The sequence below is a fragment of the Trichechus manatus genome, unplaced genomic scaffold, assembly GCF_000243295.1.
Source record: "Trichechus manatus latirostris isolate Lorelei unplaced genomic scaffold, TriManLat1.0 scaffold00191, whole genome shotgun sequence".
NCBI classification, from domain to species: Eukaryota; Metazoa; Chordata; class Mammalia; order Sirenia; family Trichechidae; genus Trichechus; species Trichechus manatus.
The window spans coordinates 626,590-646,111 of NW_004444127.1; the positions used below are offsets into that span (position 1 = coordinate 626,590).

Sequence of the window (19,522 nt, forward strand, 5' to 3'; positions counted from 1 at the left end):
ATCCTCATTACACGTCTATGGGGCTAGACATTATCCCCATTTTACAGAGGAAACCGAGGCATACAGAAGAGAAGTAACTTATCCAAGACCACATAACTAGAAGGTGGCGTTTCTGGGATTCGAACTCAGGCTAGTGGCTCCCTAAGCGCATACCCTTAACCCCTGTACCGCGTGCCTCTGCTGCACACCGCGTGTTGGCACCTTAATGAGAGAAAGCAAGAGCACAGACTCTGGAGTCAAGGTTCAAAGCCTGACTCTGCTACCAATTAGCTGTGTGACCTTGGGCAAGTTTCTTCACCTCTCTGTGCCTCAGTTTCCTCATCCATAAAAAGGGGATAATAATAAAACACACCTCACAAGGTTATTGAGACATTGAATGAGTTATTATCTGAAAAGAGTTTAGAACAACTCCTGATGAATAGTTAAATAGTTAAATGAATTATATAAAATTTCATCCTTTTAGCATCTTTAAGAAGTGGGAATTATTAGCCCCATTTTACAGAGAAAAATAAGAGGCCCAGAAGAGGGTTTGCCCAGGTCAGAGCACATTAGCAGTAGAACTCCGATTAGAACCCACTTCTCTTGGACCCAGTCCTTTTCAGGTTGGGCCCCTCTACCTCCGTGAGCCCTGCTGGGCTCAGCAAGACGAAAGGGATTTGTCTGCCATCTGGGGTGGGTGGGTACCCCAGGATATGCACCTGCCCCCTTTCTAGGTCAGGTTGCTCAGATTCAGGGCAGGCCAAGACCCTGGGTGAGGACAGGGGCTGATGTCAACGAAATGTTCTGAGACACAGACTGTGGAGGTTGGCTGGCCCATGGGGAAGGACCCAAGCAGGGACCTCGGCCCCCGTCCTTGCTGCTGGACACCTCGGTGTCTCTTGGCCTTGGGGTCCTTATACACAAGTCAGAATGCAAATTGCACCCTCACAGGGCTATTGGTGGAAACTGAGCAGGACAGCTTGGATAAAGGGCCTACTTTGGCCTGGCACCTGATGGATTTCCAGGCAGTGCCACTTCCTCTTTCTGGGAAGACTTGCTGGAACCAAGCCCAGGAAGCTTCAGAAGAATGCAATTTGAAGGCCTCTCCCTGCTCATGTAAATTGCTGAGAGTCAGGGGAGTGAGGGCCTGGGAATGAAGAGGTTGACACTCCAGACCAGGCCGTTCACCCCAGCAGGATTCAGCTGGGCTTCCTGGGGGCAGCCCTGCCCCTGTACCCTGAGAGTAGGAATGGGCCAGCCAGAGCTCTTCCTGAGCTCCAGAACATTCTGTGTCCAGGAAGTGGAACTAAATCATATGCCTTCCTCCCCACCCACCCTCCGGCTTTGTAGTCACCATCACTAAGGACTCTAATGCCCCTTGTGGCCAAGGTGGAATCTCAGCCTCAGGTCCCCTGGGGAGTCAAGGCCACCCAGACCTGTGTTCTCCCTGAAGGTCACCTATCAACCCTGACTGTGCCTCAGTCCTTAGGGGAACACATTAAAAATGTAGATTCCAGGCCTTCTCCTGGGGAGAGTGTTTGTGATGGACCCAGGAATCTGCATTGCTAAGATGCATCCTTCTGAAAACATCCATCCCCAGCCGACTTCCAGAGCATTTGGGACTGGCCTGGGAGCAAGTCTGTAGCTGCCGCCTGTGGGGAAACACATCCCCCCACCCTACCACCGCCCCTTGGTCTAGAGCATTCCCCGCTTCCCAGGGCTGGAAACTGGGCTAAGCTTTGGCCTCTATGATCTGTTGGGCTTCTTGGAAAATACTGGGCAAGTGTCCTGATGGGACTGCCAACCCCTACCCAGCCGGTGGGCTCGTTCACAAGCAGCTCAGCCATAACCTCTGAGCACAGCCATCACCCTTCCATTCTGTCATTCACACCCCTCCATTCTTTCTCATCTTCTTTCTATTTTCCAAATATACCATGCTTACTGCTTCCTACACCTTTGTCTCTGCTGTTCCCAGTGCCTGCAGGTATTCACAGAGCACCTCGTGTGCCAGGCCCTGTTCCTGGAGTTGCGGGTCCAGCAGGAATAAACCAAGTCCCTGCCTTCATGCAGCTTACATTCTTGTCGGGGAGGCAGACCAGGAGCAAGATAAACCAGTGAAATGCAGAGTCTGTTCAATCCTGATAAGTGCTAAAGAAGAAAAATAAAGCAGAGATGGAGTGAGGAAGTGGCAGAGGCCAGGATGGGTCACAGTTTGAGACAGGGTAGGCAGCTTCCAACGGTGAGAGGGGGCAGGTTCCTTGTTCGGTGGTGTCTTAGTCATCTAGTGCTGCTTTAACAGAAATACCACAAGTGGATGGCTTTAACAAAGAGAAGTTTATTCTCTCACAGTCCAGTAGGCTACAAGTCCAAATTCAGGGCGTCAGCTCCAGGAGAAGGCTTTCTTTCTCGGTCAGTTCTAGAGGAAGGTCCTTGTGATGCATCAATCTTCCTTTGGTCTGGGAGCGTCTCAGCGCAGGAACCTCAGGTCCAAAGGACACGCTCTGCTCCCGGGACTGCTTTCTTGGTGGTATGAGTTTCCCATGTGTCTCTGCTCGCTTCTCTCTTTTATATCTCAAAAAAGATTGGCTTAAGACACTATCTAATCTTGTAGACCTCTTTAGTATAACCTCATCATAGTAATAGAGTTTACAACACATAAGGAAATCATATAGCCTCATCATAGTGATAGAGTTTATAGCACATAAGGAAATCATATCAGATTACAAAATGGTACATAATCGTATAATACTGGGAATCATGACCCACATATTTTTTGGGGGACATAATTCAATCCATGACAGGTGGCAAGAGGCCAGCAGGGAAAGATGACTGACCCTCACACCCTGACTCTGAGGAGGGGCCCCGCCCCTGATTCTGGACTTAGTGAGGTGGGCCAGCTGGCTGAAGCAAACTCCCCTCTCTCCTTCCCCTTCAGAGACTTCCTCCAACTCACTCAGGGTGGGGTCCTACGTCTTCATGAGCGTGGGGGCCTTCACCATGCTCATGAGCTTCCTGGGCTGCATTGGTGCCGTCAACGAGGTCCGCTGCCTGCTGGGGGTGGTGAGTATAGACCCTCTCCTGCCGCCCGCCCAGCCCTGGCAGGACTTCAGGGTGGAGAGCATCTCTTGAGGGGAGAGGGATGGGTGCACCTGGCTGGGGAGCCCACATTGACTCTGTGCCTGCTCTGTGTCCCCAGTACTTTGCCTTCCTCCTCCTGATCCTCATTGTCCAGGTGGTTGCTGGCACCGTCTTCTACTTCAAAACGGGCGAGGTAAGCACCCTCATCTCCCACCCCTCCTCCTCGGGCTAGACCAGCCACACAGGGGATTGGCCCTGGAGGTGGGGGATAGACAAGAAGCCTCTCTGTTGTCACAGACAAACCCAGTAGATACCAGGGGCAGCCTCCTAGACAGACCTCCTGTCCCTCATGATCAAATGGTAGAATGTTAGAGAAGGCAGCATGTGTGGGTGGAGTCTCAGCCTGGGCCTGAATCTCAGTTCTACCCCTCCACTTTTTAACCATGTAGCCTTGGGCAAGCTGCTTGCCTCTCTATGCCTTAGTTTTACCATCTGTAAAATGGGGACAATAATAAAACTTAATTCTCAGGGTTGCTGCTGAGGATCCAGTCAGATTATCTTAGTGAAACCCTTAGCCCAGTATGTGGCCCAGTAAGCACTCAATAAATGCTCGTTCTTGTTATTTATCGAGATACCTTAAAAAACAAAACAAAACAAACCCACTGCTGTCGAGTTGATTCCGACTTACAGCGACCCTATAGGACAGAGTAGCTACTACCCCATAGAGTTTCCAAGGCTGTAAATCTTTACGGGAGCAGACTGCCACGTTTCTACCACAGAGCAGCTAGTGGGTTCGAACTGCCGACCTTTCTGTTAGCAGCTGAGTCCTTTAACCACTGCACCACCAGGGCTCCTTCAAGACACTTTAGCAAGTGTTAAATCCATCTACAGACACGGCCCAGGGAGGACACTGATAACACAACATTAGTCCTGTGTCAGAGGGGAGGGGGCCAGCTTTGAGACGTAGAAAATCAGACTGACTGTGGCTGAAACTCTAAGAACATTTGCTGTTGACTTAACCAAAAGTCTAATTTGGAAGCTCAGAGACCCAGGCTCTGACTATCTGTTCACACCGTGACAGCTTTTCTGTATCATGCCACTTAGCTCATGGTCACAAGATGGCTGCTGCAGTGCCAGGCCTGACATCTGCACTGCTGTGTCCAGAAGAAGGGGAAAGAGGCAATGTCAACCATGGCCACCTCTTTTATCAGAAAAGCAAGGCCTCCAGCAGACTTCCCCAGACAGGATCACAGGGACATCCTGCCTTCAAGCGAGGCTGAGAAAGCAAGTACCCAGCTTCCAGACTCTAAAGACAGAGGCACAGAGAGAGGGGAGCTGAGAAGGTCTGGCTGACAGTCAATGGTGACTGTCACATTTATCATTCATGGAACACCTACTATGTGCGCTTGCTCTAGAAGCCTGACATACATTATCTCATCCTCACCGCAGCTTGCAGTGTACATGTTATGCTGCCAGGTGGGGGAACAGATGCTCAAAGAGATTAGTAATAGCATCATCAAGAGTAGTAACTAAAACCCCCGCCATCCCTGCGGTTGACTCAGCACACATCGTCTACTGAGTACAGTGTCAGATTTTGCCTTTTTTCCCCACTGATCCTCACTGCGTCCTCACACAGCAGTGCAAGAGTTCCCATTCTGCAGGTGAGGTGGGCGAGGGCATACACCGGTCAGTGGCCATGCCAGGGTGAGAGCCGAGGAGCCCTGACTCCAAGCCCAGAGTTCACCCTCCTACCCTGGACTCCTGCACATGCCTGTGGCCCAGCTGGGCCTTGGGGCCATGCCTCCTTCCAGTGCTCTGAGTTCTTGTCCACTGATGGGATTAGCAGAGCCAGCAGCCAGGCTGGCTCTGGGCAGTTAAAGACACAGAAGCTTCTTTCCTGAAATTCCTGCATTTTACCACTTGAAGGTCAAGTTGTCACAGATTCCTCTTGGAAGGAGGCTAAGAAAACATTACAACAACATCAACAACTAACACTTAACTTAGAACATGCTTGGTACTAAGTGTTCTCAACATTCCATCTTAGTTATCTAGTGCTGCTGTAACAGAAATACTGCAAGTGGATGACTTTAACATACAGAAGTTTATTCTTTCATGTATAGGAGGCTAGAAGTCCAAATTCAGGGTGCCAGCTCTAGGGGAAGGATTTCTCTGTCAGCTCCGGGAGGAAGGTCATCGTCATCAATCTTCTCCTGGTCTAGGAGCTTCCCAGCACAGGGATCCCAGTCCAAAGAACACACTCCGCTTCTAGCTCTTCTTGCTTGATGGTAATGAGGGCCCTCTCTCACTCTGCTCGCTTCTTTTTTATATCTCAAAAGAGATTGACTCAAGATACAACCTAATCCTGTAGATTGCATCCTGCCTCTTTAACATAACTGCCTCTAATCCTGCCTCATTAACATCTTAGAAGTTAGGATTTACAACACATAGGTAATTATATCAGAACACAAAATAGAGGACAACCACACAATACTGGAAATCATGACCTAGCCAAGTGGACACACATTTTTTGAGGAACACAATTCAATCAATAACACATACCAATAACACATACCATATTTAATTTTTTGTTTCTCACAACAATCCTAGGTCAGTGCTATGAATTTTCCCACTTTCAGATGTGAAATCTGAGGCACAGAGAAGTTAAGCAACTTGCCCAAGTTCACACAGCTAGTAAACGGCAGAGCCAGGATTTGAACCAAGCAGCCTGCCTTCTGGTGAAATTTTTGATGTAGTGGTTCCTACCAGAGTCTGCTTTACTTATTTATAATCTACACCCAGCCTGTTTCCTGGGGGAAATGGAGCTGGCTCCCAATATAGGCATCAGGTAACTAAAATCAAAATGAGAGAGATCAGAACCCACACTGAGAAAGGGAAGGCCATTTTTCCTAAAGCCAGAAGACAATATAGATACAGCAGCTGAGGGCTAACTTAAGTGCTGAGCTTCCTGGAAGCCAAGGCAAAAGGGGAAACTGTGGATTCCATAGACAAAAGGAAGCGTGGTTGGCTATTAAACAGGAAGCCAGTGGTTAAGGAAGGCAAGCAAGCATCTTTCCAAGTGAAAGGGTTGTGGGTCAGGTCTTCATTTCAGTGCGACAGCAACTGAGACTTCTCTGGGGCCCAGCCCATGGTACATTATGATCAGAGTGCATAAGAGCCAGGCCCCAGTGAGCTGCTTCCTTTGACTCAGAAGTTGGTCATCTCTTTGGGAGTCCCTTGGGCAGTTCACCCTCTCACCCCTTGTGTCTCACCACTTAACAGTAGTAAAGCCCGCCCTCCATCCCCCCCGCCATCTGTTTGGTGCCAGCCACATGCCAGGAGATGAATTTACATACATTGCATTTTTACAACCATTTTCCACTTTAAGAAACAGGCCCAGAGAAGTGAAGTGACTTTGGCCATAGTCACATAGTTGGGATGCATCAGAGTGGAGATTTCCACCCTGATACCGCTGACCCAAGGCCCATGCCCTCCTTCTGTGTCACACTGCCCTCCCTGCCCTCATGGGTTGGTAAAATCTCTGCTTGACTGCGGAGCCAAGCTCCGGGGGAGTCCCACAGCCCCTGAGCAGGGCTTGTCTGGAGAATCAGGTCTCCCGACTCTGGTCCAGCCTCTGTCCGTTGTACCCCACTGCCTCCTCCTCTGCCTTACCCCACCACCCGCAGGCTCCATACCCCACACCCCCTGGTCCCAGCCTAGCTTACCTTGGCCCACCTCCTTTTCTGGAAGGCAGAGGGAAATTTCCTGGCTTTGCTGGGGAAGTTTTGGCGCCACTCTCTTGCCTGAGTTAGAATGAATGATTTATTTTTTCTTTCCTAACACATTGTAAATCCTCGTGGAAGAATAGACATGCCCTTGGTGGTGTTTATTCCTGCAGATGAGGCCCAGCTGGGGATGCGGGCCTTGTTTGAGCCTGAAGAAGAAAGGTCTTTAGAGAGAAGCTGGGCCCCACTCTCCAGGCCTCCTGGGCAAGTGGGTGCGAGTGGTCTCCAGGGCTGCCCGCTGCCCTTCCTGCCCCATGACAGCGGCAGGAGGCTGGCAGTCCCGGGCAGGGCATGTAGTCTCTGAGTGTGGGGTCCACTTCTATAAATTTAGGAGAGTAAACCTGCCCAACCTCCCACCCCCACCAGGGTTGCAGTTAGCTCGGACTGCAATACTTTCATGAAATAGAGGTAGCGCAGGGCCTCAACTCTGGAACTCCTCAGCCTCTCAGTGGCTTCATTTGTCCAATGACAACACAAATGAATAATTTCGTGAATAAGAATTGCACAAAGGTCGTTTCTAGGAGGCAGAGGTAAAGTATATCACTGCTTTCCAGCTTCTCCATTGTCTCCTCACCAACCTCGCCCTTCTCCAACCCCCCCAACTCTGTTTCTCTGCTGAGTTCTGTAATTTGCTGCAACGGCACACAGAACTCACATATGAAATACAGTTATATGGTTTATTAGGGTAAAGGAGTAACATGAAGAGGTACTCAGGTGAAGTCTGGAAAGGTCCCCGATGCAGAGGGTACATCCTTCCGCAGGAAGCTCCCCTTCCAGGGTTCTGCCCCTCAGGAAGCTTCTCTGAGCCTTCGTGCATTTCATTTCGGGCTTTTATCAGCCCATCTGCACACTCATTGGTTACCAGGTGGCCTCCCAGACTGGCTCCTACTCATTAATACAAGTCCTCAGGTGTGGCCAACGTAGCCCAGCTCCTCACAGAGGCCAGGGACAAAGGCCAAAATGCTTGAGGTAAAGTAACTCTTAACACCACACAATAATAACAGAGTCCACTGTCCCTTATTTGCAATTCTGAAATTAAAAACAAACAAACAAACTTTGGAAACCAAAAATATCATTTACAACTCATTTGGTGGCCAAGTCGAACCTGAAACAGAAGTGAAGCTAAATATAGTCTTCCTTTACCCCCCTTCATGTGTCCCTTAGGAAATATGAATGGAAATGATTTTACGGTGCTGCCCCAGACCCCACTGGGGGTGTGACATAATCACCCCAAGGTCTTTCTAAACTCTAACATGTGTCAGTGCTGGAGCACATTGGCCCCAGGGCGCCATGGTGAGAATTGAGAGCGTTAGTATTTGGGAAGCACTCAGAGCAGCGCCTGGCTCAAAGCAGCTGTTTACTGCTATCATCACAAGTGTTTATTATTATTGGCCCCATTATTAACGTCATTAAAGTTCCCAGTAAGGGCTTAATAAATGGCAGCTGTTCTTATTGTCCTCCATATTAATACTAGTAAGGGCTATGGGAACTAGAATTTGGGTGTGACAGTAAGATTCCTCTGGCCTTTTCCTCGTTTGATTGTTATCCAGCCTCTGCTTAATGGGTCGAGTCCAGATCTGGGATTCAGGGGCCCTGTGTTCTAGGGTGGGCTCTGCCACCAATTGCTGTGTGCCCTTGGACAAGTTGCCCACCTCTCTGAGCTTCGAGTGACCTCTTGAGCCATTCCCAGCTCTGACATTCTGGAATTCTGACTTACTCTCTCTGGCTAGTGGCGGGTGGGAGGGGATCAGAAGGAAGGAAGTAAACATATACTGTTTTCTGTGATACACTGGGCACTGTGCTAGGTGCACTGGCCCAGGACAGAAAGCTAAGCTGCCCAACAAGCTGTACAGGTAAGCCCACTGAGGCTCCGAAGGGTTAGATCAGGGGCTCAAGGGCACATGTGGAGGCGCTGGAGCAGAAGGCTAGGGGGCTGAGGATTTGGAGGGGAAGGGGCTCACTTGGCCTGAGTGGGACCTATGTGTGGGGAAGAGGGTGACAGTGGCTTGGGCGTGACTGCTGTGCGCTCCCCAGAGAGTGGCTGGTCAGGAGAACGGAACTTCCCTTTCTCCTCCTCCCCTCTCCCACCTAAGAAGCAGTGCACGCGCCCTGGTGGCAAAGGTGGTGAAATGGGTTTTTAAGAGGACAAGCAGCTCTCTGTGAGGTGGCTGCTTGCTGCCCTGGAAACTTTCTGATCCGCTGGCTTGGGTTTCTGCAGGGCAGGGAGAGGTGACCTTTCTCATCCCTTTAGGGAGAGGAGAAGGTGGCGTCCAGGCTGTCCATCTGGGGAGGGATCATGGAGAGAAGCTGGCCAGAGGCTCCTGTGGCCCTGCCCTCGGGAGCTTACAGGTGGTTGGGGGGACATGATGAAGACCTCCTGCTGAATTCCGGGGTAGTTGACTATGAGGATGGCAGTCAGGCTTCAGGAAAGACTGGTGATTACTAAGGGGCAACGTGCTCCCGCCCTCACATTTGTCACAGCAAAGGGTTGCCATTTCCTGTGAGGACACCAGGACAGAGTCTCAGACCTGCTGTATCTGCGTCCAGCAAAGTGTTTGGCAACGCGTCCCATGAGAACCCCGGGGAGAAGATGGGAAGATGGGGTCCATCTTGGTGTATTTGGGATGCCTCGTTATAAGGGGAATATGACACGTTAGAGTAAAAAGTGTGGCGTGGTCAAAGGGGCTGGGAAAATTACCCTGGAGAGGAAGGGGTATAGGTATGATCTGGTCGTTAAGTATCTGAAGGATATTTGTCCTGGGAGACAGAGATATAATTTGTTCTCTGAGGTCCCAGCCAGGACTAGGGGTGAGGGTAAGAGAGGTAGCCAGGGAGGATGTGATCTAATACAAATGGGTAAAAGTTATCTGGGCCCAATTTAAATTAATTGCTTCTTTCAAGAGCCCCCTACCCCTGGCACATGCTGTCGTGTGAGGTACCGAGTTCCCCATCACACGTAGCATTTAAGCCGAGCCTGAGAAATATGGGAGGAATCCTACATTTGGATGATATGCTGGGCTCAAAGGTCTCCTCTAACTGTGAGAAGTCACACTACAAAGTCAGACCTGAACACATCATTAGGATGGGGATGGCAGAAGAGCCCAAAAGACAGTGGGGTCCCAGGTAAAGGGGAGACAGTGGGTGGCTTGCCATGGTAGAGATCAAAAGGCTGTGGCATGAGCAGACCAGGGTTAGAGCCATATCTCTGCTGCTTGCTCGCTGTGTGATCTTGGGCAAATCATTCTAATGTTCTGAGGCTCAGTTTTCTCTTCTGGGAAATGGGTAGGACCAGGACTGGCTTCATAGCCATGCAACCTGTGCAGTTGCCTAACCAAAAAAAAAAGAAAAGAACTCATTGCTGTCGAGTCGATTCCAACTCATAGGGACCCTATAGGACAAAGGAGAACTGCCCCATAGAGTTTCCAAGAAGTGACTGATGGATTCAAACTGCTGACCTTTTGGTTAGCAGACGAACTCTTTACTATGTCACCAGGTCTCTTGGGGCAGTTGCCTAGGGTCCCATGTTTAGAAAGGTGCTGTGCTCAGTTTTATGCTCTGCTCTTGCTGTCTTGAAATTCTTAATAATTTTTAAACTAGGGCCCCATATTTCCATTTTGGACCAAAAACAAAAACCAAACCTGTTTTGTCGAGTCGATTCTGACACATAGCGACCCCTATAGGACAGAGTAGAACTGCCCCATAGCAGGCCCTGTAAATTATGTAGCCGATCCTGGGCAGGACTGTCCATTGCATGTGACAGTGACCCAGCTGAAACTGACCAGAGCTGGCTGGAGGCTCAGCTGGATCCAGGCTTCCAAAGCTGCCACCAGGACTCTGTCCCCCTCCATCCCTCGGCCTTGCTCTCCTCCGAGTGGCTCTCTTCTCCTCCTGGTGGCTGTCCCCAGGGGAGTCCAAGGTGGCCATAGCAAGCAACTCAGGCTCTCCTCCCACCAGCTTATTGGGAAAGAGAGGGTCGGCTTGGGGCACCACCCGCTGTGCCCGTAGGGTGGAGGGCACCAAGAGGCCAACCTGGGTCTTATGCCCACCCATGGTAGTGAGGGGGCGGGGCTTCTAGCCCCATGGGGTAACTGAGGGGGAGTCCCTCCAAGGAAAGGAATTGCTCTTTCAAAAAGAAGGGAGATGGGTGCAGGGTAGGCAGAAACAACAGAGGCCTCTGCAGGCGTGAGCGAGATAATGAATGTCTGCTCACTCCCCATCCTGCTCACACTTGGCTCAGTAGCTGCCAGGTTGCCAGGGTGACCTCCCTGGGCTCCCAACTCAGGCCTCCTGGGCAATGGGATCCCAAGGCAGAGGCTCCAAGCTGAGCCTGCCTGTGTGACCACAGTCCCTGTGTCCTGGCTTAGTTAAACTCTGGGCTGGAGGATAATGCGGCATTTCCGTGGAAACCACCCAGCCTCAGTGGAAACCACCCAGCCTCTATCAACTTCGTGTGGCAGGGGCCCAGATGGGAAACAGGGAAGTTGAGGCTGCTATGGCAAATGAGGTTGTATAAATAGAGCCTGAGGTTGGTGGGGAGGATGGATGGGTAGCACAGGATGTCAGAGGCGGCTCTCCATGCAGATGCTTCTGGGGATCCCCCTCCTCTCCATACCTCGGGGATCCTCCGTTCTCTGGGGAGCTGAGCTGCAGCACAGATGGTTGAGGCAGAAAGATGTAACCAGACAGCCAGCCCCAGCTGTGTGACTTGGGCAAACTTCTTACTTTCTGTGGTTCCCATTAAAACTGCTCTGGCCCACTTCAAGGTATCGGCATGCAGTTTAAATGCTGATTGAGCTTGATGGGGAAAAATTTGGCTTCCAGAATCAGACAAAAACCCCGAAAACAAACTAGTTGCCATCCAGTCGATTTCAACTCATGGGGACCCCATGTGTGTCAGAGCAGAACTGTGCCCCATAGGGTTTTCAATGGCTGATTTTTCCAAAGTAGATCACCAGGACTTTCTTCCAAAGTGCCTCTGGATGGATTCCACAAGCCTGGGTCCAACTCTTAGCTCCTCTGCATGTTGGCTGTGTGACCTCATATACCAGTTAATTAACCTCTCTGGGCCTCGTTTCCTGCATATCTAAAATGAGGCGACCAGGTAAATACCCGTGTCATAGGTTGCCGACCGGGATTAAATGGAGATAGTACATTAAAAGTGCTTAGCAAGGCACCTGGGACAGAATAAGTGTTGGTAAGAGTTAGCCTCTAGTACTATTGTGATTAGTTGCTGATAGGAAAGCTTTGTAAATTGTAGAGCTCTGTAATGGGGGGGTGGGGGGGATCATGCTCAGAGCCTTATTCCGGGGGAGAGGTGTGAAGTGCGGTCACGGCGGCTGATTTCTCTGGGGTAGTTAAGGGAGTGGGGTGAGGAGCCAGGGCCACGGGTCCATCCGCAGGATGTGGGTTCTCTGAGCACAGCGCTGTGGCACATAGTAGGGCACCCAGGCTGCCTGTGGGGAGCTAGAGGAATCCCCCCACACAGGGCCTCCTGAGCCAGCCTCTGGAACCCCCTGCCTGGAAGTCCCTGCCCATCTCTCCCAAATCCTCTTTCTCAGGAACCAAGAGGCAGATATGTGGTCATCCCCTGGGGCCCCCACTCCCTCTCAGGCCCGCTGGTGTTCCTGCAGCCAGTGCAGGCGATGGTGACCAGCTTTTCCATGTGTGTGTGCCCTGGGAAGGCCTCTAGACAAGGTCCACAGGAGAGGCCAGGAGCAGAGAACTGCCAGGTGGGGCCAGGCTAGGCTGGTGCAAGGTGGCAGCACCCACTCATGGCTGGGCTGGGCATACCACAGGCAGAGGCCCGGTCTTAGCAAGCACAGGTGGTTTCAGGTTTGCCTCGCTTTGCACAGCAGACTTGTTCCTGCAAAGCAGCAGTAAGCGCGACCCTTTGGGGCTGAATCCTTTTGTTCCACGAACTCCTCATCCGCCTTATTCGTAAGCCAGTGTTTTCTCTATGAAGACAGCAAGGAGACCAGTGTCACTGAGGCAGAGTTAAGAGCAGAGGAAACACGGTTGGGAGGAGCAGGGGCCTTATAGGCCACTGAGAGGACACTAAGGGTAGTGGGAGACCACGGGGTGGGGGACGGGGGAGGAAGGGGGTTCAGCAATCACAGGGAATGAGTCACGGTGAAAGGGCTGCTGAGTGCAGAATAGACTGTAGTGGGCAGCAGTGGTCGGCATTGAATGCATGGGGCTGGCTCCCTCATTGGTTCGGACTGCTGCTGAGAATTTGCATTTCTAACAAGTTCCCTGCTGAGAATTTGCATTTCTAACACGGGTCCCAGGAAGTTATACATAAGAATCACCTGGGGATCTCATAAAACTGTGGACTCTCTCAGGGGATATCTAGGTCAACCGGCATAACATAGTTCATAAAGAAAATGTTCTACATCCTACTTTGGTGAGTAGCATCTGGGGTCTTGAAAGCTTGTGAGCAGCCATCTAAGATACATCTATTGGTCCCATCCCGTCCAGAGCAAAGGAGAATGAAGAAAACCAAAGACACAAGGAAAATACTAATCCAGAGGACTAATGGACCACATAAACCACAGCCTCCTGAGCCCAGAACAACGGAGCCTAGAACAACAAGATGGTGCCTGGCTACCACCACTGACTGCTCTGACAGGGATCACAATAGGTGTCCTGGACAGGATGGGAGAAAAATGTAGAACAAAATTGAAATTCATGAAAAAGACCAGACTTACTGGTCTGACAGAGACTGGAAGAACCCCCGAGAATATGGCTTCCAGACACCCTTTGAACTCAGAACTAAAGCCACTCCTAAAGTTCACCTTTCAGCCAAAGATTAGACATGCCTATAAAACAAACAATAACACAAAGGAACCTCCTTCTTAGATCAATCAAGTATACGAGACCAAATGGGCAACACCTACCCAAAAGCAAAGGCGAGGGCAGGAAGGGACAGGAAAGCTGGATGAATAGAAACGGGACAAATGGGGGTGGAAAGGGGGAGAGTGCTGACACATTGGCAGGATTGCAACCAATGTCACGAAACAATTTGTGTACAGTTTTCTGAGTGAGAAAAAAAATGTAAATTTTAATTCAGTATATCTGGGGTAGAAATGCAAATTCTCAGCAGGGAACTTTGTAGAAATGGAAATTCTCAGCAGGGGTTTGAACCAGAACGAAATGGCCTGGGAGGGGTTGTACTGAAACAATTAAATACTCTTGGGCAGTGACCTTGTCCCCAGGATGGTTGTTGGAGGGGGCAGTTTAAGTAGATGTGACCAGACTTGGGTTTCAGACAGTCTGAGCTGGGTCCTTGCCCTGCCCTCTGCAGGTGAAGCAGGAGATGGGCAACATCGTGATGGAGCTCATCCGGAACTACAACAGCAGCCACAACAACAGCGCGCAGAATACGTGGGACTACGTACAGGCACAGGTAAGGCAGGCAGGGACTTGGGCTGGGGGAGGGACGGGACAGAGAGAGGCTCGCTGGCCTGTGTGTGTCTGAATATTGGGGTCTCTGTACTCGTGTGCCTGGGTCTGATCGTCCTTGGTGCCTGTGTATGCCTGACAGTGTGTATCTGCTGGGGAGTGGGGGGCTTCTCATCAGCCCCCTCCCGGGCACCCCAGCCAACAGCACAGTTCTTGCTCAGGGCCCATGGTCTCAGAGGCAGCTCCTTGGCTCGTGGTACCCCGATCTGTGGCAGAGGAAGAGGGCAGCTCGCCACCCTCTCAGCCCAGACCAGCCTGGGAGGGTTGGGAGCTCCACCCTGGGTGTTAAGAAACTGATGCCAAGGCTGATAACCAAAAAAAAAAAAAACCCAAACCCATTGCCGTCAAGTCAATTACGACTCATAGCAACCCTATGGGACAGAGTAGAACTGCCCCATAAGGTTTCCAAGGAGCACCTGGTAGATTCAAACAGCTGTAGCTCTCAACCACTGTACCACCAGGCTGATATGCTGATAGAAGTCTGAGTGGAGGCTGCCCCTGGGGGAGGGTAGTGACTGGGGAGGTGTCCGAGGGAACCCTCTGGGGTGACGAGAATGTTCCATCCAAATCTTGATCTGGGTGGTGGTGATGTCAGTGTATACGTACGTAAAAATTTATCAAGCTGAACTCTTCAGATTTGTTCACTTTACATATTTGTATTACCTCTCAATTAATTAGAGAGAGAGACAGACATACTCACCAGCTGACTGACTCACTGACTGACTGGTTGACAGACTGACAGGCTTGCTGGCTGACTGACTAGGTTCCCAACCGGCCTTGATGGCAAACCAGTCGTCACACACAAATGAGCCATGATGGTTGGGTCTCGGTGTCCTCTTTATTCTGGTCCTGGATGTTGTATGTCCTTGGCCGGGTCTCCCCTCTCTGGGCGGCAGCCTCCTCCTGTCTCCCGTGAGGTTGCTGGACACAGTGGTCACTTAGGACCTGCCTGACCCACCAACCACTGCCTTGGGGGAGAGGGCTGTGGTATGTGAGGGATGGCGGCAGGGGCAGCAGGAGGAAGCCTGGCTCTGAGGCACCAGGATAGTTTGGAGATGTGTTAAACCAGGTCCAGGAGGCAAGGGCACCTCCCTTCTCTGAGCTGTGAAAAGAGGCGGGGATGTTTTCTGGTTTACATACCTCACAGACAGAGGTGGATTATCCCATAGGCAAGGTAAGCACGGTGCTTACCTTGCTTACCAGCTCATCTGTAGAGAACAGTTTCACATTTTTTCACCACATCAAAGATTCTGCTTCTAGGTATGGCTGGCATCTGTCTCTCTCCCAACCCCACAGCAGCTTCCTATAGAATCAAAGCCTCTTTTCAAATTTATAATCCCTGACAGGGACAGATGACCCAGTCAGTGAGGTAATCATGGGTTTACTCGTGCTTACTTACTAATCTATAGTGAACAATTTCAAATGTAGAGAAACCCATGTGAAATTGTTCACTACAGATTAGTAAGTAAGCATGAGTAAGCCCATGCTTATCTCACATATTGGGTCATCCGCCCCTGCTCACAGACTTTGGTGAGAATCAGAGGAGCTCAGGTGTGGGGTAGGGGCTATGTCAGCTTGGTGCACGTAGGAGCTGTCTCATGACACAGTTAGTTTGAGCCACAATTGCTGAGACCATTTGCTAAGATAAGAGGGAGATGGATGTCCTAGGATGGACAAGTGCCACCCTTCAAGAAGCCTGGTGGAGAGAGGGGTCCCTTGGGAGGTAATTGACCAGATGGGAGGTAGCAGGGAGATTCCTGCATTAGGCAAGGCCTCAGAGGATTCTGACATCTGGGGCATTTCCAGCACATGCTCAGCCCCTAGGATCTCAATCCCACTCCCCTGAGGATGCTTTTGTCTGGAGTTCAAACCCAGATGTGATCCAATGCCTCTGGGGACCCCTTCATGAACCCCACGGAGCCCAGAAACACTTTCTTCTCCTCTGAAACTCCAGCATTCTCTCCTCTAAAAAGACAAAATTGACTATGTCTCTTTTTTCATTTTGGCAACTAGGAAGCTCAGAGCCAAATCTCAACTCCAGCATGTGCTCAGCATCTGAAAGTGGAACTGGTGTCTACTGAGCGCTTACTATGCTTTCCAGACCCGCGCGGGCTACTTTGCCTGCGCTTCCCATTCAGTCCTCATAGCAGTCCTGCGAGTTAGGAACCTTCCTTATCCCCATTTTGCAGATAAAAGACTGAGGTCAGTAACTTGACCAAGATTACTCAGCTGGGAAGTGGCAAAGCTGGAATTTGAGCCAGGAGGGCTGCCAGCTTGAGGTGGGTGTGGCCACAAATCAGCCTGTCCCTCTTTGTGCCCAGGTGCACTGCTGCGGCTGGGTCAGCTTCCAAAACTGGACGGAGAATGCTGAGCTCATGAGTAGCACCAACATCACCTACCCCTGTTCCTGCAAGGACAAGAAGCAAGTGAATGACGGACCTGTGATGGGCTTCTGCCAACTGCCCAGCAACAGCACCGTGATCGGCAACGACCCTGAGTACTGGCCGGTGTACGAGGAGGTATGTGGAGGGCTGTAGGGCCAGGGGTGGCCTCTGAGGGATTTCGGCGCCTTTTGGGCTCAGGGACTCCCTGTGGGTTTATTTACTCAGCCCAGCCAGGGTTGCAGGGACCACAGCTCAGTCCTCCCTCCCTTTCTTTCTCTCACCCTCTCCTTCCTCTCCTCCCTCCCACTTCTTCTCTCCTACTTCCTCCTTCTCACTTCCTCCTGCTCCCTCTCCCCTCCTTCCCTTCCTTTCTCCTACCCCCTTCTTCTCCTCCTCCCTCTCCCTTTCTCCCTCTTCTCTTCCTCCCATTTCCTCCCTCTCCCTTCCTCCTTCCCACTTCCTCCATCTCTTCCTCCCTCCCACTTCTTCCCTCTCCATCCTCTCACTTCCTCCTTTTCTCTTCCTCCCTCCCACTTCCTCCACTTCCTCCCTCTCCCTTCCTCTCTCCCACTTCCTTCCTCTCTCCCACTCTCCCTCTTCCCTCCCTCCTTCAATTGTTTCTTCCTTTGATTTATTTGTTGTTTGTCAGTGTGATCCTCTGTCTCCTCATTTGTAAATTTATTTATTCAAGGACCACACAGACCCCTCTATACAGGCCGTTTGGGTTGGGGGTGGACCCTGGGGTGCTTCTGCCAGATGGTGGGATGTGGCCCAATATGGGGTGATGTGGGGTAACGTGGTCATGTTCTCCCCTGCAGGGCTGCATGGAGAAGGTGCAGGCATGGCTGCAGGAGAACATGGGCGTCATCCTGGGCGTGTGTGTGGGCGTCGCTGTCATTGAGGTCTGGGTCCCCTCCTCTCCAGCCCCTCCCCACACTCTGTCCTCCCTGATTGCCCCTGCTCCACCTACGGGGCCAGCGGCCCTTCAGCTTCTAGAGGCCCTACTACACCCTGGCCCAAGCACTGCCCGGTTCTGTGACCTCAGGCAAGGTGCTGTCCCTCTCTGCGCCTCCCTCTGCTGCCTGCATCATGCGGTGGTTGTGAGGCTCGAGTTGAGGATCCATGTATTTAATCCAGATCAAACCTGTATGTTGAACTGGAACGTGAGATGCTTCTCTGCCTCGTGGCATGGCTGGGGCGGGGGAGGGGGCTGGGCAGGCCCACCTCCCATCTCTCTCTCCCTCACTCCTGTCTCTTCCTCCACAGCTCCTGGGCATACTCCTGTCAATCTGCTTGTGCCGGCACATCCATTCTGAAGACTACAGCAAGGTCCCCAAGTACTGAGGCAGCTGCTGTCTCCACCTCCCTGCCCATCCCTCCACCTCAGGGCTCCTAGGAGCCTCCCTGGCTCCCCTCCAGGCCCACCTCCCACCTCACTGCCAAGCCCCTTGCCCTTCCTGTGCTGGCTGGAAGTGGGGGGCTTTCTGGGTCCTGGATGCCTCTCCCTGCCGTTCTCCCACCAGCTGGACCCTGGCCCTCTGTGGCCTCTCCACCACTGCTCCCAGGGTTCTCTTAGCCATGTCCCTGCCCGTAAGCGTGGGCCAGCTTTCCCCACCCTCGAGGCCTTGTATACTGTGTAAGGGAAAGCATATTAAACAATTGGGGGGAGGGGTTACATACGGCAGGCACCCTGGGATATCAGGGAACTGCCCCCTGTGGGGGGAGGGGCTTTTTATCCTCTATGACGCTATGTCTTTGGTTTTCACATTTTTATTGAGGGTAGTGGGAGAGGATGGGTGTACTTGACATTAAGAGGCAGCACCTCTTCCTCTGGCCTGCCCTGTCCCAGCCCCCCATCCAAGCAGCTCAGATCAGCTGGGGCCAGGCAGGACCCAGGTGGGCTGGGCCGAAAGGGATCTGTGGACTTGCCCTGGACTGCTTAGGGGGCCAGAGGGTTAAGCCCTCAGGGCCCAGCCCAGAGCTGCCCCTGCATCCCCTGAGATCCTGAGCCATCCAGGGGGTGGGGGTGGGGGTAGGGCAGAGGTTCTCTCCTGGGAGAAGCTGGCCTGGCCTTTCTTGTCAGGCAATTCTCTGTCCCCCCGGAGTGGAGTGGGTGAGGCTGTGCCTTGTCGGGAAGTAGGGCGGCGCTCTGCGTACACAGTTCTGTAAAACATATTTTGTAAAGACTATTAAAGAGGATTTGTAACAACTCAGCCTGCCACAGGGGGGCGCTGCTTCCTGGGGTCACTGTGTCGGCTGGGAAGAGCGGTGGGCTCCTTGCTGTTGTCCCCCAGGGAATGGGGCTCTCTGGCAGTGTCTGCCCCTGCTCAGCCTGGCACACTTGGAGAGGGATGGGCCGGGCTCCAGGGTCGGGGGGACAGAGGGCTCTCTGTCTTAGGAGGCAGCCGAAGTGTGGCTTGTATGTTGAGACAGGTGTAAACCATACCTCTGGGCTGCTGCTTCTGAGACCAGGGTATAGGTGCCCCTGGAAGAAGTGGACTGGAGAGGGAACTCAGAGAAGCCACAGGATAAAGTCAGCCTGCCTTTCTAGAGCATTCGATTTTTTGTAAAGATTTGTGGAGGAAACATTTTCAATTGAAGACATAGGATGGAGTAAGATGTGCAGAATTCAGGGAGATTTTTAAGGTGAAATATGAGACTTGAAAGGAAACTTGAACTTGTGCACAGCTCCAGTGGCTGAGCCCACCGCCCCCCACACACACACCCACCCCTGCCTGCCCCTTAGGACCTTTAGGGCAGCTTTGGTACAGATGAGGTGGGAAGTCCCCCTGGTCTGTGGTGGGTTAGGAAAGCTGGGGGAAAGCTGACCTAGGAAGC

The 19,522-nt window shown here is 51.8% G+C and overlaps 1 protein-coding gene across 4 annotated transcripts in view; it reads left to right on the top strand.

Annotated features, from left to right (window-relative positions):
* CD82 (CD82 molecule) overlaps positions 1-18,893 on the top strand; it is a 55,707-nt gene extending 36,814 nt beyond the window's left edge. For 2 of the 4 annotated variants that reach the window (XM_023741809.1, XM_023741810.1), the window contains 6 exons: positions 2,915-3,039; positions 3,176-3,250; positions 14,143-14,244; positions 16,622-16,819; positions 17,503-17,561; positions 17,951-18,893. In XM_023741809.1, coding sequence (XP_023597577.1) covers positions 2,915-3,039; positions 3,176-3,250; positions 14,143-14,244; positions 16,622-16,819; positions 17,503-17,561; positions 17,951-18,080 — 689 coding nt within the window. In that variant the 3' untranslated portion in view covers positions 18,081-18,893. Of the gene's footprint in view, positions 1-2,914; positions 3,040-3,175; positions 3,251-14,142; positions 14,245-16,621; positions 16,820-17,502; positions 17,587-17,950 lie in introns of all 4 variants that reach the window. The other 2 variants (XM_004387645.2, XM_023741811.1) reach the window with 2 other exon arrangements.
* Positions 18,894-19,522: the final 629 nt, after the last annotated feature.